This window comes from Chiloscyllium plagiosum, unplaced genomic scaffold (assembly GCF_037043375.1).
Source record: "Chiloscyllium plagiosum isolate Xiang-an unplaced genomic scaffold, Cpla_swu_hap1 HiC_scaffold_34, whole genome shotgun sequence".
Taxonomy (NCBI): domain Eukaryota; kingdom Metazoa; phylum Chordata; class Chondrichthyes; order Orectolobiformes; family Hemiscylliidae; genus Chiloscyllium; species Chiloscyllium plagiosum.
Genome location: NW_028270172.1, coordinates 41466573 through 41493479, shown reverse-complemented (window position 1 = coordinate 41493479; position 26907 = coordinate 41466573). Strand labels below are relative to the sequence as shown.

The 26907-nt window shown below is 41.5% G+C and overlaps 1 protein-coding gene across 2 annotated transcripts in view; it reads left to right on the top strand.

The window, feature by feature from the left end:
• Window positions 1-26907, top strand: part of cap2 (cyclase associated actin cytoskeleton regulatory protein 2) — a 243243-nt gene that overhangs the window by 100389 nt on the left and 115947 nt on the right. For both annotated transcript variants that reach the window (XM_043719122.2, XM_087978631.1), the window contains one exon: window positions 20692-20769. In XM_043719122.2, the coding sequence (XP_043575057.2) occupies window positions 20692-20769 (78 nt within the window). The remainder of the gene's footprint in view (window positions 1-20691; window positions 20770-26907) is intronic.

Below are 26907 nucleotides of genomic sequence, written 5' to 3'. Positions count from 1 at the left end.
TTTAATTGTACATAAGTTGTCTGTGTTCTTAGATTAAAGAGTGACTGCACTTCAGAGGTACCTCATTAGCTGTAAAGTTCTTTGGAATGTTTTAAGGTAGTAAGAAGAGACTTGAAAATGCAAGTCTGTCTTTGAAATATCCCAAGGCACTTCAATTATCAGAACTGAAAATGTGTTGCTGGAAAAGCGTGGCAGGTCGGGCAGCATCCAAGGAACAGGAGAATCGACGTTTCGGGCATAAGCCCTTCTTCAGGAAGGAGGAAAGTGTGTCCAGTAGGCTAAGATAAAAGGTAGGGAGGAGGGACTTGGGGAAGGGGCGTTGGAAATGCGATAGGTGGAAGGAGGTCAAGGTGAGGGTGATAGGCCGGAGTGGGGTAGGGGCAGAGAGGTCAGGAAGAAGATTGCAGGTTAGGAAGGCGGTGCTGAGTTCGAGGGATTTGACTGAGACAAGGTGGGGGGGAGGGGAAATGAGGAAACTGGAGAAATCTGAGTTCATCCCTTGTAGTTGGAGGGTTCCTAGGCAGAAGATGAGGCACTCTTCCTCCAACCGTCGTGTTGCTATGGTCTGGCGATGGAGGAGTCCTTGATGCATGTCCTTGGTGAAGTGGGAGGGGGAGTTGAAGTGTTGAGCCACGGGGTGGTTGGGTTGGTTGGTCTGGGTGTCCCAGAGGTGTTCTCTGAAACGTTCCGCAAGTAGGCGGCCTGTCTCCCCAATATAGAGGAGGCCACGTTGGGTGGAGCGGATGCAATAAATGATGTGTGTGGAGGTGCAGGTGAATTTGTGGCGGATATGCAAGTATCCCTTGGGGCCTTGGAGGGAAGTAAGGGGGCGGTGTGAGCGCAAGTTTTGCATTTCTTGCGGTTGCAGGAGAAGGTGCCGGGAGTGGAGGTTGGGTCGGTGGGGGGTGTGGACCTGATGAGGGAGTCACGGAGGGAATGGTCTTTTCGGAACGCTGATAGGGGAGGAGAGAGAAATATATCCCTGGTGGTGGGGTCCGTTTGGAGGTGGCGGAAATGACGGTGGACGATACGCTGTATATGGAGGTTGGTGGGGTGGTAGGTGAGGACTCACTCCAATTATCAGACAACATTTTGACGTTGGCCATGTAAGCTTTTCAGTTTGAACGCATTTATTGTAGCCACTTTCAAACATTTTATATTCTTTCTGTTTCTGATTGCAAAGGAACTAGTTTGCATCATGGATAAATGGAAAATTAGTGCAGATATGTTCATAAAGAATGGTTTAGTGAGTGCTATTATCAGTTAAGGCTTATTCATCAGGCCTAAGTATAAAATCTGCTATTCCTTGGACATGTACTTCAGAGGAGAAACACTAAAGGATCGGGTCCTGGGCAACAGTATGGGAGCAGAACAAGATGAAGACAATGGCAGCAATACAACAAGTAATTAAGAAGCAGAGCAGGTATTATCAAGATGGAGAATCATGATCATCAATGTTGTAAAATATGGTACCTGATGAAGTGTAGGAATTAGCCCAATTAAATTTGGCAGACTTAAGTAGTTCGAGAGCTTTTCTCAATATTGTCTTTCTAATGGAATTGCCTTTTACTAACTTAAATCAGTAAAACTCGACATTACTGTGTATTAGCTTGTAGTTATAATTATACCCCTGGATTTGGTCAGTAGTTACCTCTTTAAAATAAAAACAAAAGCAAACATATTGCAGATGACATGTTTTCAACACTTCCTGATTCACCCTGGGAGGAGTTCCTCAGTCAAAATGATTTATGTATATGTCTATCAATTTAGCAAGGAGGAGGATAAGTGAGGACTGCAGATGCTGGAGATCAGAGTCGAGAGTGTGCTGCTGGAAAAGCACTGCAGGTCAGGCAGCACCCAAGGAGCAGGAGAATCGACGTTTCAAGCATAAGATCTTCATCTGGAACCAGGAATTGTTGCTTTCAGTGTTGAGTCTGGAAGGCTGTAGGAGAGAGATTTCAAAAATACATGATTCCTGATGAAGGGCTTATGCCCAAACGTCAATTCTTCTGCTCCTCGGATGCTGCCTGACCTGCTGTGCTTTTCCAGCACCATGCTCTCAACGACTATCATTTATCATACTGTTTTCACAATGACTTTTATGGTGTAGTGGTAATGCCCTACTTCTGTACCAGGAGGTCTGAGTTCAAGTTCCATCTGCCAAGTGTCATATGTCTGAGTGGGTTAGTTAAAAATAATGTTTTACTACTCACAGTGGTCTTATGTATGTTGGGGAAGCCAAATATCAAATGGATGCCTACATTTTACCTCTGTTGACTCCAAGCATGACCTCAAGTTTCCAGTCTCCTGTCATTTAATTCTCCAGTAAAAACAAAATACTGCAGAAGCTGAAAATCTGAAATAAAAACGGGAAGTGCTGGAGAAACTCAGCAGGTATGACAGTATTTGTGCAGAGAAAAACAAGAGTTAATATTTTGAGTCCAAGATGATACTTCAGGATATCTTCAGTTCTTTAATTCTCCAACCTGCTGCCACACTGGACTCTACCTACTCACTCTCCTACAATTTTCTAATTAAGCTCAAGGAACACACCACATAGAGTCAGAGTCATACAGAATGGAAACAGACCTTCTGTCCAACCAGTCCATGCCCAACTATAATACCAAACTTAACTAATCCCACTTGCCTGCCCCTAGCCCATATCCCTTCAAAACTTTCCTATCCATGTACTTATTCAAATACCTTGTAAACGTAATTGTACACACATCTACCACTTCCTCTGGAAATTCAATCCACACATAAACCACCTATGTAAAAAAAAATTGCCTCTCATGTATTTTTGAAATCTCTCTCCTGTCACTTTAAAATGTGCTTTACAGCCTTCCAGACTCAACATTAAAAGCAACAATTTTGTACCACAATCTCTGCCTCCATTTTATTTCCTTATTGTCTTCAGATTTCAAATCACTTTTCTCTTGTTTTATTTTCAGAGCACAGTTGTTTATCCTTCTACCATTCACTCCTGCTCTAGACTCAGCTGTTTATCTCTAATTATCTCATCACAACTCCCTTTGGCCTTTAACCCCAACCTATTTGTTCTTTTATCTCTCCTGTCTTCCATCTTATCACAGACATTTTCTTTTCCTCCCTCTGTTTTTTTTCTTAAATTTTGCCATCCTGATGAAAGGTCATCAACCTGAATTATTAAGTTTTACTCCCTTGCTAATGCCACCTGACTGAGTAAGAAATTTTCTGATTTCATGTCTTAAAAATACTGTGCTAAGTCGAGGCACTCCACCTGTATTTCCACCTCCTGCAGTCTCAGCATGTTTCCATAGCAGAGCAAGCATATAACACAAAGATTTTCACTCACATGTTGGAGTATGCTGATCCAAGGAAGTCGCAATACCTGTTGAGTGGTTGTATTGAAATAATACAACTGGATTGTTTTATGTTCTTCTAGGATGCCTAATTTAGAGGACAGACTTTAATAGCGTAGCACTGTTCTTACTGTGCTGGAGTGTCAACCTGACTTTAGTTCCCAACTTTCTGCAGCAGGTCTTCAACCTAAACCTTCCAGTTCTAAGCTGTAAGTGCTACCATCTTAGCTACAAAAGTGTATGAACATACTAAATAGGAGCAGAAGGAAACAGACCATTCAGCCTGTTCCGCTATTCAGTAAGATCATGACTGATCTGCGTATTTTGAATTTCACATTCCCATCTACCCTTGAACACTATTTATTCCCTTGCTGAACAAGGATCTATCCACCTGTGTGTTTAAAAATATTCAATTTCCCTGTCTCCATCCTTTTCTGAGGCACAGTGTTCCAAAATCTCTCAACTCTCAGAAAACATTTCTCTTCATTCCTAGCCAGAAAGAGTAACCTCCAAATTGGCCCCTACTTTGGAACCACAAAAGGAAACATCCTTTACATATCCATTTTGTCAAGACTGTTCAGGATCTTATACACTTGAATCAAGTCACCCTTCACTCTTCTCAATCCAATGGAAATGAGCCAAGCCAGCCCACCCTACCCTCATAAGACAACCCAATCATTCAAGGTATCATTCTAGTAAATCTGCAATACATTTATATCCTTCCATAAATAAGGAGACCAAAAGTGTGCACAGTGTTTGACATGAGGACTCACCAATGTCATCTTGCAATAAATGATAGCGACCTATTAGTCGTCTTGATTACATGCTGTACCTATCCCTATGACTTTTTGTGCCTCATGCATCTGAACACTTAATTCCCTCTGTACCTGAGAATTCTTCATATATTCTCTATTTAAGTTAGACTGTACTTTTTCATTCTCCCTGCCAGACCGGACAACTTTATTTTTCCTACATGGTGGGTGGCATGGTGGTTTAGTGGTTAGTATTGTTGCCTCACAGTGCCAGGGACCTGGGTTTGATTCCAGCCTCGGGTGACTTTCTATGTGGAGTTTGCACATTCTCCCCATGTCTGCGTGGATGTCCTCCAGTGTTCTGGTTTCCTCCCACAGTCCAGAAATGTGCAGGTCAGGTAAATTGGTCATGCTAAATTGTCCATAGTGTTAGGTGCACTAGTTAAAGGGAAATGGGTCTGGGTGGGTTACTCTTCAGAGGGTCGGTGTGGACTTGTTGGGCTGAAGGGCCTGTTTCCACACTGTAGGGAATCTAGTCATACACCATCTGCCAGACTTTTGTCCACTCACGTCAATCTGTGTCTTTCTGCTGTGTGTTTTAAGTTTTCTTCTTAACATAATTACCTACCATCTTAGCATTTGTAAATTTAGCAACAATGCCTTCATTCCCTTCATCTAAGTCAGTCATGTCAATTATTATTAAAAATTGAGGCTTCAGCAAAGGCCCCATTGGGACTCCACTTGTCACGTCCTGCCAATTAGACAATGTTTATCAGCCAGCCAATCGTCTAACAATGCTATTAAGTTAACCTCGACACCATGACCTTTTATTTTGTTGGTAATCTCTGTGGCATCTTATCAAGTGTCTTCTGGAAATCCAGGTAAAGGACATCCGCAGGCTTCCTTTGATCCACACACAGGTCATTCCTTCAAAGAACTCCAATAAATAGGTTAAACATTCTTCTTGCTACTTTTCAGTTTGATCAAATCTCTCTGAATCTATGAAATGTTTGATAAGTAACAAGCAAGCTTCTACCACATCAATAGTAATCTCTTAAGACAGCGTGTTTTGAAAAGATTTGTAGCTCAGGTTGAGGTTTTGGATGTAGGTTTGATCGGTGAGCTGGAAGATTCATGTTCAGATGTTTCGTTACCATACTGGGTAACATCTTCAGTGAGCCTCCGGATGAAGCATTTCTGATGATTCCTGCTTTCTATTTATTAAATCTGTCTAATAAATAGAAAACAGGAATCATTAGCAATGTTTCGTCCGGTGGCTCTCTGAAGATGTTACCTAATATGGTGACAACGTCCAAATATGAACCTTCTAGCTCAGGTTTTAGACACTAGGATGGAGTCTATCTATAAGTTTATCAACCTGTGGTGAGTGGAACTCAAACCTGAACTTTCTGGCCCAGAGGTAGGGACACTGCCACTGCACCGCTTATTCTTTAAATTGCCAAGAAAGCAACTTTGAAAATCTCAATTAGATCGTTTAACCTGTTCCAATGCAATTCCTCCTTTCTGCTGTTTCTCTCTTTTTTAAACTGTTCCACTTCATTGAGTCAAATGCAGTTCTTTTAATGGAATAGACAATGTTGCATGCAGTGTTCTAATACCAGTCTAACGTATATTTTAAATATGATGTACACCTAAATGCTGCACGTCTTCTCCATCTTCTTTTATAGATATTTTTATTGAAAATTTAACATGTTTTTACACGTTTACAAAAGAAAACTAAAAAAACCCAAGTATAAACATTTAATATACAATTAAATCTTAAATAAATAATAACCAAAATCTATCAAACAGAAAAAAAGACAAAACTCAACTAACTACTCATCTAGGAGAAAGTGAGGACTGCAAATGCTGGAGATGCTGCATAATCCCCATTCCTGAAGAAGGGCTTATGCCCGAAACGTCGATTCTTCTGCTCCTTGGATGCTGCCTGACCTGCTGCGCTTTTCCAACAACACATTTTTCAGCTAACTACTCATCTAACCTACAACTAACCAGAGTGTATGATTAAATCTCTTACGTTATTCAAGAGAAAAAAAAAAGATGGATAACACAGAAATTGAGTAGTGATATACATGCTCGGAATGTGTTAACATCAGATCATAACAAAACCCGTATTCATGTGGGATTCCTCTCCCAAGGGGCCTCGAACCAGCCAGGTTCACCCTCTCAATTAAATAAAAGCCCTTGTTAGGATGACCGAAATATCTGTTTGTGTAATTCAAGAAGGGCTGCCATATTTTATGGATAAATTCAGTTTTTTTGGTGCACCATATTTGTAAGGAAGTCAGGGGGAATATATTCCATAATTATTCTGTGCCAATTCGAAAGTCCATGAGGGCCCTCAGCCACCCAGTTTACCAAAATATTTTTCCTTGCACAGAAAGAGAGAATGGAAAATAATCTCTTCCTTGTTGTAATTTCAGGTGTTCTTTATCCAATAAGTGTGTCTCCTATAGGAGAGCTATATTAACCCTTTCTTCCTTGAGGTTTGACAATATTTTCTTCCTTTTGATTGGTGAATTACTCCCCGTGACATACCAAGTGTACCATTTAATCGACTGAACCATAATCGAACCATAATCACTGGGCAAGTCTGAGACCCCTCGGGAGAAGAAACCCTATCCAAAACATTCCGAGCATAGAGCATATAAAATTCACAAAAATAAAGGCTCTTTAATACACTCAGATCAATATAATAAAAACTATTTCTAAATAAAAAAATATAAAACGTATTTAAATGAAGATTTTCCCCCTTGTTCCCATTGGGCATCACTTTCTTTCCAAAAGCCCACCAAAACCTCTCCCAACCAGTGCCCCACCCTTGACCCCACCCAGGCACCCCACGATAGGATAAAGAGAATTCAAATATACTATTGAGCTATAATTAACAATGAGAACCCTACCCCCACGCCCCCCACCCACACCAATACCTCGATATATTTGGTAATGTTAATACCATGTGTGAACATATATTACTATAAAATTACAGTCTCAACAAATAATTAAATATAGTAATACAAAATAACAGGGGAAAACAAACTCGCTCCTAAGGACAGAGATAAAATAGGATAAGGTAACCACCTCCTCCCTACCTACATTAACTAGACCCCCTGGCCTATATATATATTAAAAAAAAGAGGAGAAAATCGCTGAGTGAAGAATACATAAATAAACTCCTCTCCCACCCCCCGGAGATAATATTAAACAGTAAGGTAATGAAAGGAAATAAAAGGGGGTAAACCGGTGTGGGAGGAGGGTAAAACAACATCAGTCATCTAAGAGAGTCCAAAAATTCCTTGGCCTTCTCCGGTGATCCGAAGTTATACACGGACCCTTCATGGCTGAAGCGTAGCGTAGCTGGGTAACGCAATGAGTACTGAATGTTTAAGTCCCTTAAACGCTTCTTCGCTTCATCAAACGCCTTCCTCTTTCAGACCAAAGCTGGGGAAAAGTCCTGAAATAACATAATCTTGGATCCTTTATAAATCATGGTTTGGGGATCTTTCCCAAGATTTCTGGAAACTTCCAAGAGCATCTGCCTCTCCTTGTAGCTCTGCAGCCGGAACAGGACCGGGCGGGGGAGCTGGTTCGAGCCGGGCCTGTGCACTGCAACCCGTAGGCCCATTCCACCCTTATCTGGCCTGATCCAGCCTCCAGATTTAACAGCTGTGGAAGCCACTGCTCGAGGAACACTGTAAGCTGGCCTTCTTCTTCCCGTTCGGGAAGGCCCAGCAAATAAATATTTTTTCGATGACCTCGATTCTCGAGGTCGTCAATGTGATTCTCTAAGGTCCGGACTTACTGTTTGAGAGTGCAGACCCGATCCACGTCCGATTCTGCTATAGTCTCGGAGGACGCGGCCTTTAGCTCCGTCCCTCCGACTCGGTGCTCGATTTCCTCGATGTCTCGGTCGTGCTTTTGTAGCGCAGCCAAGAGTGAATTCCATCTGCTCCGGGACTCTTCGATGAAGGCGTCGATCTTTGCATCGAGTTTAGAGATTATTTCCACGAGACTCGCCACCGTAGGTAAGTCTCCCGGGGTATCAGCTGGGGAGGGTGGGGGAGGGGCTCCTGTCTGCTGAGAACTGCGGGCTCCTTTCCCCCAGTAATTTTTACAGGAGACTAGACTGTTTAAATTTAGTACTGAGCAACTAATTACATTAAGTAAAAACTATTTTAAATGATTTGGTAAGTATGGTAGAGGCAGGAGGCCCACTTTGCCCAGGTCTTGGGAGGAGCACTATAGACTCAGACTTGCTGAGTCGACGCCATCTTGGATCTCCTTCTCCATCTTTAAGCATAAAATGTCAGGCTATTCTACAGTTATATAACAAAGAGAACAGGAGAAAGTGAATTACTCAAATTACCCTAATTATGCTGAATTTATAAATTACAGCTGTACATTAAGATTGTTCAACAGCTTAACCACTAAACAGTATAGGATTCTTTTGGGGTTCAGTTACAGTGCATAGAGATGTACAGCATGGAAACAGAACCTTCGGTCCAATCTTTCCATGCCAACCAGATATCCCAACCCAATCTAGTCCCACCTGCCAGCACCCGGCCCATATCCCTCCAAACGTTTCCTATTCATATGCCCATCCAAATGCCTTTTAAGTGTTGCAATTGCACCACCTCCACCACTTCCTCTGGCAGCTCATTCCATACACGTACCAACCTCTGTGTGAAAAAGTTGCCCCTTAGGTCTCTTTTATATCTTTCCCCTCTCACCCTAAACCCTGTAGTTCTGGACTTCCCCTCTCCAGGAAAAAATACTTTGTCTATTTATCCTATCCATGCGCCTTATAATTTTATAAAATCTAAAGGTCACCCCTCAGCCTCCGACGCTCCAGGGAAAACAGCCCCAACCAGTTCAGCCTCTCCCTATAACTCAAACCCTCCAACCCTGGCAACAACCTTGTAAATCTTTTCTGAACCCTTTCAAGTTTCACAACATCTTTCCGAAAGGAAGGAGACCAGAATTGCATGCAATATTCCAACAATGGCCTAACCAATGTCCTGTACAACCGCAACATGACCTCCCAACTCCTGTACTCAATACTCTGACCAATAAAGGAAAGCATACCATACACCACCTTCACTATCTATCTACCTGTGACTCCACTTTCAAGGAATTATGAACCTGCACTCCAAGGTCTCTTCGTTCAGCAACACTCCCTAGGACCTTACCATTAAGTGTATAAATCCTGCTAAGATTTGCTTTCCCAAAATGCAGCACCTCACATTTATGTGAATTAAACTCCATCTGCCACTTCTCAGCCCATTGGCCTATCTAATCAAGATCCTGTTGTAATCTGAGGTAACCCTCTTCGCTGTCCACTACACGTGGGATGGTTGGATTGCACTTTATGGTTAGATTTAATCCACTTCCTAGAACCGTAGAATGCTACAATGCCGATGAAAGCCTGTGTGCTTATCATACTTGTCCCAGATCTTCGGCAGAGATAGCCCTTTAAATATGTCCTTGTAATTACGTACCCAAATAGTTTGAATTACTGTTGAACCTTCTTCCACCACTCTTTCAGGTTTCCCATCCCAAATCACAACTTGCTCTTTGAAGATTTTTTTTCTCATTCATTTTTAAATCCAAATGTTATGGTTTCCAATCCCTCTCCCACTGGGAGCAGTTTTTTTTATATATAGAAACTGTCAAAAATACTGAACTTGCCCTGATTTTTGTTTAGGGGAGGGTGTTAGAATTCATTTGTGGAAGTGACTGGGAATTATAAATTTGGGGAGCTGGGAAACTGAAGTGGTTTTGTCATTAGTGGTCTTGGATAATCCTGTAAAATCCAGTGGTCAAAGTGTTTAATTTCTATGTCAATATCTGATTCCTGGTAGGAAATAGAACTCTTTTGTGAAGAACTTACCTGATAATTTTGCACAAACCTCTCAATCAGATACTGATAGAGAAATTAACTATTTTTTTCCCTGGTGAGAATTGAAACCCCACCTCATAAGTGTATTAACATGAAAAATTATGATTTCGACTAGTGAAAACAAAGTAGCTTGTTGACTGTAGCCAAACTGGCACAATCTCCATAGAAATAAGCAACTAGGTAAACATACAAGATAGTAACATTTTAATAGAATACAATCTCTTTCAATATAAGAGTGAATGAGAGGATTTGCCTATGAGGAGAGACCAGGGAATCTAGGGTTGTTTTTGTCATTAGAATAGAAACAGTTAAGATTGGTGCTAATGGAAATGTTGAAAATTATGAAGGATTTAGATCTGTTAATTAGGACAGTTGTTCCCAAACTTTGCAGTATCAAGACATACTTTATACATCAATACAATAATTTCCATACCTCTCCCTCCCACACCTAATCTACTCGTGACATATAATGATAAAAGTGCAGCATATCTTTTTTTTTATATAATCCTTTTAGAAAAGCTGTTGTTTACTTGCAGGTATCCGTGATGTGGTCATGCATATTTCTCACTGCAGAATCTGTCCATTGTGTTTCCTAATCCAACCTGTTCAGAAATGTTATTACATATATCTGGAGCAGGTGGGACTTGAACTTTGTTGTGGCACATTGGTTGAAAACCAGTGGATTAGGGTGATGTGCCTTCAATGGTGGCTTAGAGATCAGGAAACACACTTTTTTCAGCTGGATTGATTACTCATAAATGTCATATTTACTTGCATTAACTATGGTTATGGCCTTACAAGAGGTTTACAACATAGTGCATACAAGCTAAAAAGGATCATATGTTTCAAATCCATTGGCAAAATTACACTATCTTTAATTGCGAGCACAGACATGTTTTCAAAATCTGCTCAACTCAACTATTTCTAATTATCCACGAACAATGGATTGAGCAAAATGCAAAGTAGAGTAAATTGCAAGTTACCAGTTAGTGGGAAATATGAGCCTTCCAATTTGTACAGAGTCTTTTGATCCAGGGAAGATTTGATTAGAGGGCCACCTGCAAATATTACTCTGACACATGCCCCCTCCCGTTTTTTTTATGTATGTCATTGTTGAAAATGCTAACTTGCAGGATATGTTGTCATAAGTGGCAAGTGTCTTGGCAGGTAGGTCAGATCAATAGCTGTTTCAACTGCACCTCTTCCCTCAGTTCCTTCAGTTACTTTGCATTTTAGAAATAAGATAAGCCATTATTATGTTTGCTCATACAGAATGTTTGTTTGGTCCTGAACATGTGCAAGCAGACTACATAACTGAGTAGATTTACCTTCTCCTGCACATACACAGTGCCAAATGTAATACATGCATGATTCCAAATCACCATGCATGAATGGTATCAGAGGTCTGCATATGCACAACTCTGAAAGCTTGTTCATATGAAGTTGTTTAATTTGCCTGGTGTCAGCAGATACTGCCTTCAATAATATGTACCAAGGCTCCAGAGGAGATTGGAAGCACAGGAGCAACATCAGTGCTCAAATAAAGTGGGTCTGCTTCCCAAAAACTTCAAGTTGCACTTCTCACTTTGTTTGTGGCACACTGGTTGAAAACCACTGGATTAGGGAAATATGCCTTTGTTGTTACTAGGAGTGGCATAACTTTAAGATCTTTGAAGGAATCAACTAATTTTGTTTTTAATATGCTGTGTTGTTACTTATGTGAAACTAGAATTTAAAATGGAAATGGATAAATATTTGGAAAAGACTGGTATGAGGAAGGGACATGAAATTGACTTAAATTATATGAAAGCTACAAACAGCCATGAAAATATTTCCTTATGAGCTGTAAAACAGGGTAGGCCACAAATTTACAGATGGAGAACATCTAAGGTACTTAGTTAAGAGTAAATGAGTGAAAATGCTTCTGCTGTCCCAGTTCACCCGTGTTTAGTTTCCAGGCTCCTCTTCTTCCCCATGCTCCTGTCCCCTCTGGGCTCTTGGCAAGAATATACAGATTCTGCAAGGTGTTCTTGTAGCATTGTGGTTGTGTTCCTACCTCGGAGCTGGGAGGCCTGAGTTTAAGTTCATTGTAATAACATCTCTGAGCAGGTTAGTTGGAAACATAATAGAGAGACTCTGCAGTTAGAAACATACATGACCACCTTACCAATGCCTGTCAGTAAATAACAGCTTTCCCAAAAGTATTATTTTAAGAAAATTATATGTTGCACTTTCAACATTGCATGTCATGTGTAGTTTGGGGTGTGTAGGGACAGGTGGTCAATAATTGTTAAATGATTTGTAACGGAGGCCTTTAACAAAAAAATTCAGAACTACTGCTGTTAACTTCTGTACTTACACAAGACCGTATTGATGCTTGACCAGCTGCATGCCTTTAATGGTCCCAGAAGAATTGAAGCCAAAAGTAAGTGATCATCTTTCTGTACATTCTTGTAACCTTAAAGTCTCTTCTTAACTAGACATTCATTCCAGCTCTCCTTTTTTAATATAGGAAGTCATATAGCCTTAACTATCAATGGCAGTTGAGTCTTCATTCTCCAAATGCTTTCCGATACATCAGTATGCCATTGAATGTGGAACAAATGATACATAGTATACTAAATGTGGCCTCGACAAGGCTAAAATAGCAGGTTTTGATTCCTCAGCAAATACTTGAATGTCTCGCTACTTGGTCAGCTTTGCCCACAGGACTCTTTAGCTATTTTTCATGGTTAGCTGTTAATACGTAATTTAATTGTCTGTTACATGGGCATTTTTTGTATCACCACTGATAATTTTTACAGAAGTAAAGTGAGCAGATCCATGCATCTTAAAAGCATTTACCTCATTACCTTGCCATGTAACTTTCTATTCTACAATGTTCAGGAAGCATCTTTTTCTGTAATGCATTGATTAGCTCGGTGTCCAATGTTGCAAAAAAATTGAGAGGATGAATCTGCCTGAAAGTTTGATGCTTTTGAAAGTCAGTATGGTCACATCTAAGTAAAATACTTGTCTTTTGGATGAGATGTTAAACCAAGGCTGTGGTCAGAACTTTCCTATTTTTAGGCAGGCTAAGTGTTACTTTTGGGGGTTTCATGGCAGGTACCCTGTTATGGCTCTCAGTGACTTTTCTTGAGTATTTTCCAATCTTACACCATTAATTATGGATTTTACAGCCCCCATCTCGTGCAATCATGCAGCAATAGTGGCGAAGTGTTTGCCACTTCTAGGATCTTCTGGGGTTCATGCTGCTGGCACTATATTTACACCTCAGCTGTGTACCACTTAAAATGCTGCAAACCAGGATCTGGCTTAACTGTTATTGTGTTGAAAATGTCCCAGAAAGGGAGGCTGGAAACTTCTTTCACAAATAGAGCCTTGGAGATGCCACTGGACTGGTGGAGAGGTTGACCATCTTCTTTCTGATGAACTGGCAAAGAAAGCCACTCCACCAGACACATCTAGCCTGGACTAAGTTAGCAGCCCAGGTCAGTGCAGTTTCTTAATCTGAATGAAAGACCAACTGTACAAGAAGGTGGTCAGTGATCTTCTGGAGTCCCGAGGTAGATGCCTGAAGTCTTCTCTCTGTCTCCTCACACTCACTCTAATTCTGTCACTGCACAGCAACCTCATCAACAAATGGTTTACAGCTCTCAATACTACATGCAATGTCTCCAGTCTCTTATCCTTCTAAAGTAGTATTCATTCCTGCATTCTGTGCTTCTTGTTTACTTGCTGGGGACATCTCGCCACTTCTCCTAATTTTGCACCACCACTAACAGTTCTTCCTTCCACTTTCATCTCACTCAATCCCTCCTTTTGTCTCATTGAAGGAGAAAATGACTCCAAACTGGCCAGAGAGGGTTGTAAGAAGACTCTGGAGATGGCTGAAGAGTATCAAGACCAACCATCTAGGGCACAGAGACCCTCATGTCATGGCAACTATCAAAGCTGTCCCAGTGCTTATCAGCGTTAACATATTCTTATATGTCTACCTTGTTGCACAACTAATGGCTTCTCTTATGCAGACACCAACAGCATCCATTCAGCCTCAATCCCAAAGAGGCCAGCCCGTCACCCTATCAACTCATCCTCTACCTTTGAGGAAGCAGCCGCAGGTAAGGATGCACTGAAGGTCTTAATTCTGTATCTTCTACCAGCTCAGACAATTCCCCCAATATGAACTCAATAGATTAGTTCGAGAGCACAAAACTGGTATGCCTCTCACTTGATTGTCGGTGACCTGGGAGCTTTTCCCTCTTATTCTGAGGACTGCTGGAGACCAGGCTCAGGCCCAGACAGAAGAAGATGCCACAGTCTCAGCAATTAATAATTTTATCCAAATGATTTGGAGATGCCATTGTTGGACTGGGGTGTACAAAGTTAAAAATCAGGGTTACATTGTACTTTGCTCAAAAACGGCATGAATTCATGTAAAACTCCGTTATGTCACTTTTTAGATTAGAATCAATGTAAACATCATGGCATAGACAGAGAATACAGGGGACCAACACCTTCAACATATTGTCTGGCTATCACCATTGTTAACAGCTAACCCGAGAATGCAACTTTTTAAAAAAAGGTTTTATGATTTACACATGAAAGAAGTGAAACTATCACGGTATTCTAACAGATGAAAGGCTTAACAGACAATCAGTTTTTCAATGTATAATTTCAGTGACATCACACTGTAAATTTTTGCTATAAATTCTGTATGTTAGGATTGAGCCCTCCACTACCACCTGATGAAGGAGCGACGCTCCGAAAGCTAGTGTGCTTCCAATTAAACCTGTTGGACTATAACCTGGTGTTGTGTGATTTTTAACTTTATCCAAATGCACAGACACAGGAACAGCAGGCAGATTTGTCAGATACATGAGAAATTAGATAAAAGATTAAGAAGCCCACAACTATGAACAGTACGATGCTGGCCTTGGCACAAATACATCTGTATGTCTTAGTAGACAGGTTCATGGCTATCATGGAAAGCCAGGTCCAGCAGAACACTGACTGCCAGAAATGCACAACCACCTGCACCCTTCCCTTAGTCATTTGTGCTCAGCATCAACAGAAAGGCAACAGGTGATTGAAAAACCTAGACCTCACTTTAAATGTCCTTTCAAGGGTGCAAGATGGCGACTTTAGAATCCAGATGAAGGAACTGCACCCATCCAGGCAAGTGGGGAATATTCTTTCACAATCTTGACCTGTGCCTCATTTAATTGTGGACAGGCTTTGGGAGGTCAGGAGATGAGTCACCTGCTGCAGGATTCCTACCCTCTGATCTGCTTTTGTAGCCATTGGTAAAATTTGGTAAATCCAGTTGAGTTTCAGGTTAACTGTAACCCCCAGGATGTTGATAGTGAGATTTCAGTGATGGTAACGTCATTGACTGTCAAGGGGCGATGGATCAATTGACCATTTTCAATAACAGACATTGTCTGGAATTTTTGTGCTGCAAATGTTACTTGCCTCTTGTTAGCCCAAGCCTAGGTATTGACCAGATATTGTTGCATTTGGAAATGGGCTGCTTCAGTATCTGAGGAGTCAAGAATGGTGCTGACCATTGTGCATTCATCAGCAAACATGCCCATTTCTCACCTTATGATGGGGTTAAGGTAATTAATGAAGCTACTGAAGATGAGTTTACATCTGAAACCATCCTAAGGGTCTCCTGCAGAGATGTCCTGGAACTGAAATGACTGACTTTCAACAATTACAACTATCTTCCAACATGTCAGGTATGACTCAAATCAGAGATCACACAACACCAGGTTACAGTCTATCAGATTTATTTGAAATTACAAGCTTTCGGAGCACTGCTCCTTCATCAGATGAAGTGGGACTTCTCATTCCTGAAGAAGGGCCTGTGCCCGAAACGTCGAATCTCCTGTTCCCTGGATGCTGCCTGACCTGCTGTGCTGTTCCAGCAATAAAGTTTCAACTTTGATCTCCAGCATCTGCAGACCTCACTTTCTCCTCGAAGATTTCAACCTACTGCGTCATTCCTGAAGAAGGGCCTGTGCCCGAAACGTCGAATCTCCTGTTCCCTGGATGCTGCCTGACCTGCTGTGCTGTTCCAGCAATAAAGTTTCAACTTTGATCTCCAGCATCTGCAGACCTCACTTTCTCCTCGAAGATTTCAACCTACTGCGTCATTCCTGAAGAAGGGCCTGTGCCCGAAACGTCGAATCTCCTGTTCCCTGGATGCTGCCTGACCTGCTGTGCTGTTCCAGCAATAAAGTTTCAACAACGGACTTCTGACTTTGTCTACCGGAGTCCAACATTGGCACTGCTATATCATGTCTCTAATCAGTGGAGAGTTTGCCCCAACACCCATTAATTCCAGTTTTGCTAGGGCTCCTTGATGTCACATTCAATCAAATGTGGCCTTCATCAGTGCTGCTACTCTCACCTCACATCTGAAGTTCAGCACTTTTGTCCATGTTTGAACCAAGGCTGTAATGAGGTGAGGAGCTGCGTGGTCCTGGTGGGATCCAAACTGTGCGTACTTAAGCAGATTATTGCCTAGCAGGTGCTACTTTGTAGCACTGTTGATGACACCTTCCATCGTTTTACTGATAATCAAGACTACACAGATGGGGTGGTAATTGGCTGGGTTGGATTTGTCCTGCTTTTTGTGTACGGACATACCTGGGCAATTTTCCACACTGTTGGATAGAAATTAGTGTTGTAACTATACATGAACAGAGTGGTTGGGGGAGTGGCAAGTTCTGGAGCACTAGTTTTAGTACTATTGCCAGAATGTTGTCAGCGCCCATAGACTTTCCAGTATCCAGTGCCTCTAACCATTTCTTAATATTATGAGGTGTGAATCAATTTGGTTGAAGACTGGTATCTGTTATAGCTGGAGTCCACTGGAGGAGGCTCACTTCTGGCTGAAGATTGCTGTGGTTTCTTCAGCCTTATGTTTTGCACTGATGTATTGAGCTCTTCCATCATTGAGGATGGGGGTATGTGGGTATGAGTTGTCCAGTTGTCTATTACCATTCACGACTGGATGTGGAAGGACTGCAGAGCTTGGATCTGATCCATTGGTTATGATATGACTTATCTTGGTCTATTTGGTAGCTTCACAAGGTTCACAGGTGTGCCTGGTGCTGCTTCTGGCATGCTCTTCTGCACTCTACTGTGCCAAGGTTGATCCCTTGGCTTGATTGTAGTGGTTGAGTCTGGGATATGTTGATCCATGAGGTTGTCGATTGTGTTGAAGTACAGTTCTGCTGCTGTTAATAGCCACAACTCCTCATGGATGCCCAGTCTTGATTTGCTAGGACTGTTTGAAGTCTTTCCCATTTAGCATGATAACATGATGGAGGGTATTCTCAATGCGAAGGCAGGACTTTGTCTCTACAAGGACTCTTCTGTGGACTCTTACTGACACTGTCTTGGATCGATGCATTTGCAGATGGCAGAGTGGTGAGGATGTAGTCAAGTATATTTTTCCCTCTTGTTGCTTCCCTCACCACCTGATGCGTACACAGTATAGCACTATGGTGAACATTTAAATCCCCCAATCAGACTATGCTTTGCATTCTTGTGACCCTTGGTGCTTCCTCCAATCGTTGTTCAACATGGAGTACTGATTCATTAGCCAAGGGGAGGATGGTAAATGGTAATCAGCAGGAGGTTTCCTTATTTATGTTTAAACAGGAACCATGAAACATCAATTAGTCAATGTTGAGGACTTCCAGGGCAACTTCTTTCTGACTGAATACCACTGGGCCACCACCTGTGCTAAGTCTGTCTTGTCAGTGGTACATTGGTATCTGAGACATTACTGTAAGGTATGATTCCGTAAGTATGACTGTGTCAGGCTGATATGTGATAGAACTTTCCCAATTTCAGCATGAGGCCCCAGATTTAGCCAGGAGGACTTTGCAGTGTCAACAGGGCTGTTTTGCCATTGTTGCTTTTGGTACTGAGATCAATGCTAGGTGGTCTGTTCAGTTTCATTTCTTTGTTGAGACATGTTTGATACAATTCAATGGCTTACTAGCTCATTTTGGAGAGCAGTTGAGAGTCAACATTGCTGCTGCTCTGGAGCTACATGTAGGCCAAACCAGGTAAGGATAATAATTTCCTTCCCTGAAGGACACTAATGAGCCACATGGATTCATCTGACGATTGGCGATGGTTTCATGGTCTTCACGAGATTCTTAATTCCAGATAATCTTTATTGAATTCAAATTCCATGATCTGCTGTGGCTGGAATTGAAATCTGATCCACAGAACATGAACTGCTTTTCTGGATTAATAGTGTGGTGATACAACCACTCAGCTATTGTTCTCTTATCCACCACCCCCGCTTCCCCTCCATTGTTCTGCTTTCAGAGATCATTTGAAAAGCTTCCCAATGTCCCTGTATTCCTCTAAACTTGCTAGTATCCTGCCATTCATTGAGTAGGATTAAATTCCATCTGCCTTTGAACTGCCCGTCTGATCAACCTGTCCATTTCCTCCTGTAACCGAAGAACTTCTTCCTCACTATTAAGGACTTGGTCAAGTTTTGCATCATCTGCAAACTTGCTGAACATCTCCCCCACCCGCAACGTTCTGTGTGTCTGTGTGTGCGTGCGTGTGTTTATGTGTGTGTGTGTGTGTGTGTGTGTGTATGTGTATGCATGCATCACGAACAGTAAGGGAACCAGTACTGATTCTGTGTACTCCTTTGGTCACACAAACAGCCTTCTCTCTCCACTCTCTATTTCTTACCACAAAGCCAATTTTGGATTAATCTTGTCAAGTTTCCATAGATCTCATGTGCATTTATCTTCTTTATCATGCTTTGCTGAAATCCATCGCTTGATCACCGTCTTGAAAAGCTTAATCAATTTTGATAGGCATGACCCTCTGTCAAAGCCAGCTGACTATACTTTGCCTCTGCAAATGGAGATTATTTCTCTTGTTTAGAATCTTCTCTAATAGTTTTGTAACCATTGATGTGAGACTCACTGGCCTGTAATTCCCTGGATTATCCCTGTACTCTTCCGATTTCTTTTTTGAGCACCACCCACTGTTCTGCTGTAGAGTTTCCCACAAGTAACTGTTTCCAGTCTGTTGGAACCCAAACGAAGTGTCACTCCGTCAGGGCCCCTCAGCCCCTAACCTCATTATAGCCCAGGATTTCTGTCTCCTTGTAATGTCCGTCCCAGTGAACGGTAGCAGAAGGCAGTTCGCCACTAGAAATTGGGTACAGGTACTTTGCTCAGGATGTAGGTCATTGCTGGAAAAATGGAAGCTTGCATCAGCTATGAATATTTGTTGATGAAATATTAAGATAAAGAGCAGAATATGGAAGTGTCTTATTTTATGGGTTTGGCTGCTGTACTTCCTTGACTTCTGATGTTGATTACCTGCACAATCTGCACAATGCAGTCTTCATGGAAATACCAGAAGCATTGCGCGGAGACAGGAACTGTCACCGTGGTCAGCTTGACCAAATTATTCCAGCAAATTATTACTCCAGCAAAAGCAATTCCAGCCAGTAATGAACAGTTCAAATCATGGCAAAGGACAAGCAAGATATAACTTGATAGAGAGCAGGGGCCAGGATTGGACGGGTAGGAAATATGTGCGTTATCAGTGTGAGTTGGAAGGAGGTCTGAAAAAAACGAGCAAATTCTGGCATGGCTCATGAAGCTCAGGTCTGAGGGGTGAGCAAAGACTTACCTATTGCATTTAGTGATGAGTCAATCACTCTGAAGTCAGTGTACTGCTCCCAACTGTTGGATGTCAACTATGAAGCTGCACTGGGAGGTGGGATCTGATAAATTCATCAGAATTCCAAGATTGAATGTAAGAAAGCGTGCAAAGTTTCATATTGAATAGTGAAAGGAATTTAAGTAAACACGTACAAGGAGAACATTTATCTGTGTTGTGTAAGATGTAACCAACTATAACATCTGTTCATAGTCCACAACGTCTCTTGGACAACACTATACTAAGTTTCTAAATTTCCTTAGCAGGAATAACAAACTTTAAAAGGACAGCTTTGCCTGACCTCCTTGTTTTCACTTTTTTTGAGAGTTTATAAAGTGATGATCAGTAAGGATTTTAATCATTGCAATTTTAGTCATGTTATCATTCTTGTATTAAGTAGGAAGTGTAGGAAGTTTGTTTGCAAAATTTGCAGGGTAACCACACTGCAAGTTATGAATGTTGTGCAAATTGTTTCAATTGATCTGTGAAAATCTGTTAACAACCCTGCCAAGTGCTGTTGTGCAAACAAAGTCTCTGCACGGTTCCTCAAAATTGAACACTGTAATTCACTAGTTAAAGGCAAATGATTGTAAGCCTTGAACCTGAATGAAAGTGGTTTATTCTTTCAGAGTATTGCTGCTGATAGCTTTAAGTAGGGAAGATGAGCTTTCACATTCCCAGCTGTTCATGCAGGTTCTTAAATCTCACTGCAATATGTGGTGTCTTGTATATTTGTGTCCATCTGTGTCTCATCAAGATTAACATATAAGGGACAGATGTGCAATGACTTTGTTTTATAATTCTGAAATGAACTTGTGGAGCATTTGATTGCTTTATATAAATTGCTTAAAGAACCTGGTTCTTGTTGTTTTTCTTTTCATTGCCCGCTAGCTTTATGCTTTATTGTTTTCTTTGTTTGACTTGTGCTTTTACTTTCTTTTTCCCCAAACAGGCAGAAATATTTAGTTCAGCCTTTGAAGCCCAGAGAGATTTCCTGGCGATGGCCTGTAAACGGCAGCATCCTTTGGAGGTGAGTAACTGTATGTGTAAGATGAAAGTTCAAAGTCTTTTACAGGATATTCTTTCAAGCTCAATTAACTAATCTCTGCACATATCTACAATTAAACATGTTGAATGTTTCACTTTAATAATAAGAATTCTGTGCAATAATAGACTGTTGAAAAGTCCAGCAGTTGGGGCAACGAAGTAGGAAAAGTGGTTGCTCTAGACATTCCAAAAGGGAGACACCTGAAGCTTTCTAATTGGTTGCCATCTCCTCCTAGATATTCAGAAAAAGAACTTGCATCTGTTTCAACCTTTAATAACTTGCAGACCTGGCAAAGTGCTTTGTATCCAATTAAGTATATTCAAGTCAGTAATGTAATGTCGGAAACTTTGCAGCCAGTTTTTGTTCAGCAGCATCCCAGAAACAGTAATGAGGTAGTAACCAGGCAATGTTTTAGTGTTCTTATATAAATATTTGGAGATTAACTTAGATTCCCTACACTGTGGAAACAGGCCCTTCTGCCCAACAAGTCCATACCGACCCTCCGAAGAGTAACCCTCTGACTAATGCACCTAACACTATGGGCAATTTAGCATGGCGAATTCACCTTACCTGCACATCTTTGGACTGTGGGAGGGAACCGGAGTACCGGCGGAAACCCACGCAGACACTGGGAGAATGTGCAAACTCCACACAGACAGTTGCCCAAGGCCGGATTTGAACCTGGGTCCCTGGTGCTATGAGGTAGCAGTGCTAATCACTGATCCACCGTGCCATCCCAAATGAGATGCTGGTGTTGGACTGGGTGTACATAGTTAAAAATCACACAACATCAGGTTATAGTCCATCAGGTTTAATTGGAAGCACTAGCTTTTGGAGCACCGCTCCTTCATCTATATAAATATTGACTAGGCAAAGAATCCCCCACGTCCCTAAAAAAAAAAGTTATTTTAAATAGTGCCTTGCATTCCAGGTATGCAGACTAAAACTCATGCACAGCAGTGACAATGTAGTAAAGCCTCCTGCTGTTTTAACACCTGTATTGCGATGCTTGGAGGATCATTGGGGCAGCTTAGACTGGAATTGACTCTATGGGATGTAACTTTTTCTCAGAGGGCAATTCCCCTGTGTTTACAACCCTCTGAAAGAGTCCATTTAAGGCAAAGGATTCAGAGTGTCAACTCACTTAAGCTTAATAGTTACTTATGAATTACAGTAGCTACTGGTACCCTCTTCCCAATTATATCCTCAATACCCGATTGCTAGAATCAGCACCAGCCTTACACCCTGACCCTACACCTCACATAACCACCCCCAGCCTGACCTGGTCCTGCTTGAACCGAGACCCGTTCCAGCATCATAGTCCTGTTGAAACTAAATTTACTGCCGTTGCTGTAAAAGTGCCTTTGTGTCCTTTAACTCCTGAAACAAAGGGGTCATTGAGATGTACAGCATGTAAGCAGACTCTTCAGTCCAAGTCGTCCATGCCGACCAGATATTTCCAACCTAATCTAGTCCTATTTGCCAGAACCCATATCCCTCTAAATCCTTTCTATTCAAATACCCATCCAGATGCCTTTTAAATGTTGCAATTATACCAGCCTACAACACTTCCTCTGGCAGCTCATTTCGCACATGCACTACCTACTGCATGAAAAAGTTGCTCCTTGCTCCCTTTTATATCTTTCCCCTCACACCCTAAACCTGGGTCCTCTAGTTCTGGACTCCCCCTCCCCAGGAAAAAAGACTCATGCCCCTCATGATTTTATAAATCTCTAAGGTCACCTCAGCTTTCGACGCTCCAGGGAAAACAGCCCCAGCCTATTCAGCACCTCCAAATAGCTCAAATCGTCCAATCCTGGTAACATCCTTGTAAGTCTATTCTGAGCCCTTTCAAGTTTCACAATATCCTTCCAATCAGAATTGCACACAATATCCCAAAAGTGGCCTAACCAATATCCTGTACAGCCGCAACATGACCTCCCAACTCCTATATTCAATGCTCTGACCAATAAAGGAAAGCATACCATACACCACCTTCACTATCCTATCTATCTGCGACTCCACTTTCAAGGAGCTATGAACCTGCACTCCAAGTTCTCTTTGTTCAGCAACACTCCCTAGGACCTTACTATTAAGTGTATAAGTCCTGCTAAGATTTGCTTTCCCAAAATGCAGCACCTCACATTTATCTGAATTAAACTCCATCTGCCACTTCTCAGCCCATTGGCCCATCTGGTCCAGATCCTATTGTAATCTGAGGTAACCCTCTTCGCTGTCCACTACACCTCCAATTTTGGTGTCATCTGCAACTTTCTTATGCTTGCACCCAAATCATTTATGTAAATGACAAAAAGTAGAGGACCCAGCACCGATCCTTGTGGCACTCCACTGGTCACAGGCCTCCATTCTGAAAAGCAACCCTCCACCACCACCCTCTGTCTTCTACCTTTGAGCCAGTTCTGTATCCAAATGGCTAGTTCTCCCTGTATTCCATGAGATCTAACCTTGCTAACCAGTCTCCCATGAGGAACCTTGTTGTGAACGCCTTACTGAAGTCCATATAGATCACGTCCACCTCTCTGCCCTCATCAATCCTCTTTGTTACTTTTTCAAAAAGCTCAATCAAGTTCGTGAAACATGATTTCCCACGCACAAAGCCATATTGACTATCCCTAAGCAGTCCTTGCCTTTCCAAATTGTGTAAATCCTGTGTATCAGGATTCTCTCCAAAAACTTGCCCACCACTGACATCAGGCTCACTGGTCTATATTTCCTGGCTTATCCTTATCACCTTTCTTAAATAAAGATACCATGTTAACCAACCTCCAATTTTCTGGCACCTCTCACCTGTGAATATCGATGATACAAATATCGCAGCAAGAGACCCAAGAATCATTTCCCTAGTTTTCCAGAGTTCTAGGATACACCTGATCAATCCTGGGGATTTATCCACCTTTATGTGTTTCAAGGCATCCAGCACTTCTTCTTCTGTAATATGGACATTTTTCAAAATGTCACCATCTATTTCCCCACGTTTTATATCTTCTATGTACTTCTCCACAGTAAACACTGATGCAAAATACTTGTTTAGTGTCTCCCCCATCTCCTGCAGCTCCACACGAAGGCCACCTTGCTGATCTTTGAGGGACCGTATTTGCTCCCTCGTTACCCTTTTCACCCTTTGGATTCTCTTTAACCCTATTTGCCAAAGCTATTTCATGTCTCCTTTATCCCCCCCCTTTTCCCTTTTCAGTATACTCCTATTGCCGTTATACTCTTCTCATGATTCTCTTGATCTTTCCTGTATATACCTGATGTATGCTTCCTTCTTTTTCTTAACTAAACCCCAATTTCTCTAGTAATCCAGCATTTCCTACACTTACCAGCCTTTCTTTTTACCTTAGCAAGAATATACTGTCTCTGGACTCTTGTTATCTAATTTCTGAAGGCTCCCCATTTTCCTGTCATCCCTTACCTGCGAACATCTGCCCTCAAACAGCTTTTGAATGTTCTTGCCTAATACCATCAAAATTAACCTTCCTCCAATTTAGAACTTCAACTGTTAGATCTGGTCTATCCTTTTCCGTCACTATTCTAAAACTAATGGAATTATGGTCGCTGGCCCCAAAGTGCTCCCCCACTGACACTTCAGTCACCTGCCCTGCCTTATTTCCCAAGAGTAGATCAGGTTTTGCACCTCCTCTAGTAGGTACATTCACATACTGAATCAGAAAATTGTCTTGTACAGTCTTAACAAATTCCTCTCCATCTAAACCCTTAACATAGACTTGGGACCGCCATAGTGTTTGGAAAGCTAAAATCCTCTACTATAATCACCCTATTATTCTTGCAGATAACTGAAGTCTCCTTACAAATCTGTTTCTCAATTTCCCGCTGAGTATTAGGGGATCTATAATACAATCTCAATAAGGTGACCATCTCTTTCTTATTTCTCAGTTCAACCCAAATAACTTCCCTGGATGTATTTCTGGGAATATCCTCCCTAAGTACAGCTGTAATGCTATCTCCCTTATCAAAAACGCCACTCCCCCTCCTATCTTGCCTCCCTTTCTATCCTTTCTATAGCATTTGTATCCTGGAACATTAAGCTGCCAGTCCTGTCCTTCCCCGAGGACTTGTAACACTTAGAAAAATGGTGGTACCCCTGTGCTGAGTGGATTTCTCCCTGGTTGTCTCCAATAGATGCATTTCATAGACAGGCCAAACTTAGAATCTTGACCAGAAAAATTGCTGAGGGATAAATAGATAATTTTAAACAAGGTTACTTTAGTTGCACCTATTCCGATGCTAATCATAATATGAGCCAATATGTCCTACAGCTTTCTTTAAAAAAAACTTCATTAGCTGCAATAAACATAAACAATTCCCTCCCTAATGGCATTGTGGGTCAACTACTACATGTGGACTGCGGCAGTTCAAAAAGGCAGCTCACCATAAGGTGGTCATGATTTGGAGATGCCGGTGTTGGACTGGGGTGTACAAAGTTAAAAATCACACAACACCAGGTTATAGTCCAACAGGTTTAATTGGAAGCACACTAGCTTTCGGAGCGACGCACCTTCATCAGGTGATAGTGGAGGACTCTATCGTAACACAGAATTTATAGCAAAAATTTGCAGTGTGACGTAACTGAAATTATACATTGAAAAATTGATTGTCTGTTAAGCCTTTCATCTGTTAGAATACAGTGATAGTTTCACTGTATTCTAACAAATGAAAGGCTTAACAGACAATCAATTTTTCAATGTATAATTTCAGTTACATCACACTGCAAATTTTTGCTATAAATTCTGTATTACGATCGAGCCCTCCACTATCACCTGATGAAGGAGCGTCGCTCCGAAAGCTAGTGTGCTTCCAATTAAACCTGTTGGACTATAACCTGGTGTTGTGTGATTTTTAATTTTGTACACCACAAGGTGAAGTCACTTGGCACAGGAAATAAATGCTGGCCCAGCCAGAGATGCCCACATTCCACAAATAAACAAAAAAACGTCCATCTGAGAGGAAAGATGGCACTTCAATTTAACATCTCATCCAAAAGGAAACGTTCTGCTAATACTTCACTGGATTGTCAATCTCTACTCTAGGTTATGTCCTCAAGTCTCTGGAGTGGGACGTGAACTTGCAGTCTTCTGACACAGAGCCACAGCTGGCACTTAAGATATGTGAAGTACTAAATTGTAACTCTTACAGGTTATGTAACATTTAAAGTGTTACTGAAATACTTGTATTTCTCTACTTTTTTAAATTTGGTGAACTTGCAGCTCCTAAACAGCAAAGGCACTGCTGGCTTTGACCTTCTGAATTCTATCTGCTTGCACCTGCTAAAGCATATGATGAGCGGCAGCAAATGACTTTGAGATCAGATAGCACTGAATAGATCTGTCTTGGGCAGCTGAGGTTGCATACAGGGTGGTGCCATTTCAGTTGTGGTTTTTGTTGAGAGTTCATGTGTCAGGACATAATGCTCAAGATACTTCGAGAAACGTTATGTAATATTTTGTTGATCAGTGAGATAAAGGGAAATTATGTTTACTGTTTGTGGTGTCCAAGATACTTGATTCTTGCATTCTTGGATGGGAGATAAAAAAACTGTGGAATAGCATTGATATAGTACTGAGTGTAAAACTCACTTCTTTTACATTATAAAAATGCTTCCTTGGCTGTATTACACTTCAAGGCACCCTGAGGAAAGGAAGTACATGAATGCATGTTTTCAATTTATCCTAAATTGTATTGTGCAACTATGGTGCAGTCACCGTGTAACTCATATACGTTTACTTTGTGCACTGACAGATTGTTTTCAGTAATTTAATATCACTATATATGATCCTGCTTGGCTAATCCAAAACTGCTACATCACCCAAAATAAGTGGCTAGTATTTTTGTTTAGTTTTGGGGACAAAATCAAAAAAGGACAAATGGGGATGGACAAGTTGAGGGGGGTGGTGATTTAATGAATGTTGGTTTGTGTATTTTTTCTCTTTTACCAGATGTGTCCACTTTATTTATCACATCCTATAACTGATATAATAACTGCTTTTGTGCCTATGCTTTATTTTTCCTGAGGAAGCATCCTTCCTTTCCGCCTAAGCACGTCTCATGGAATGCTTTGCATTTGAGCAAGTGTCCTAC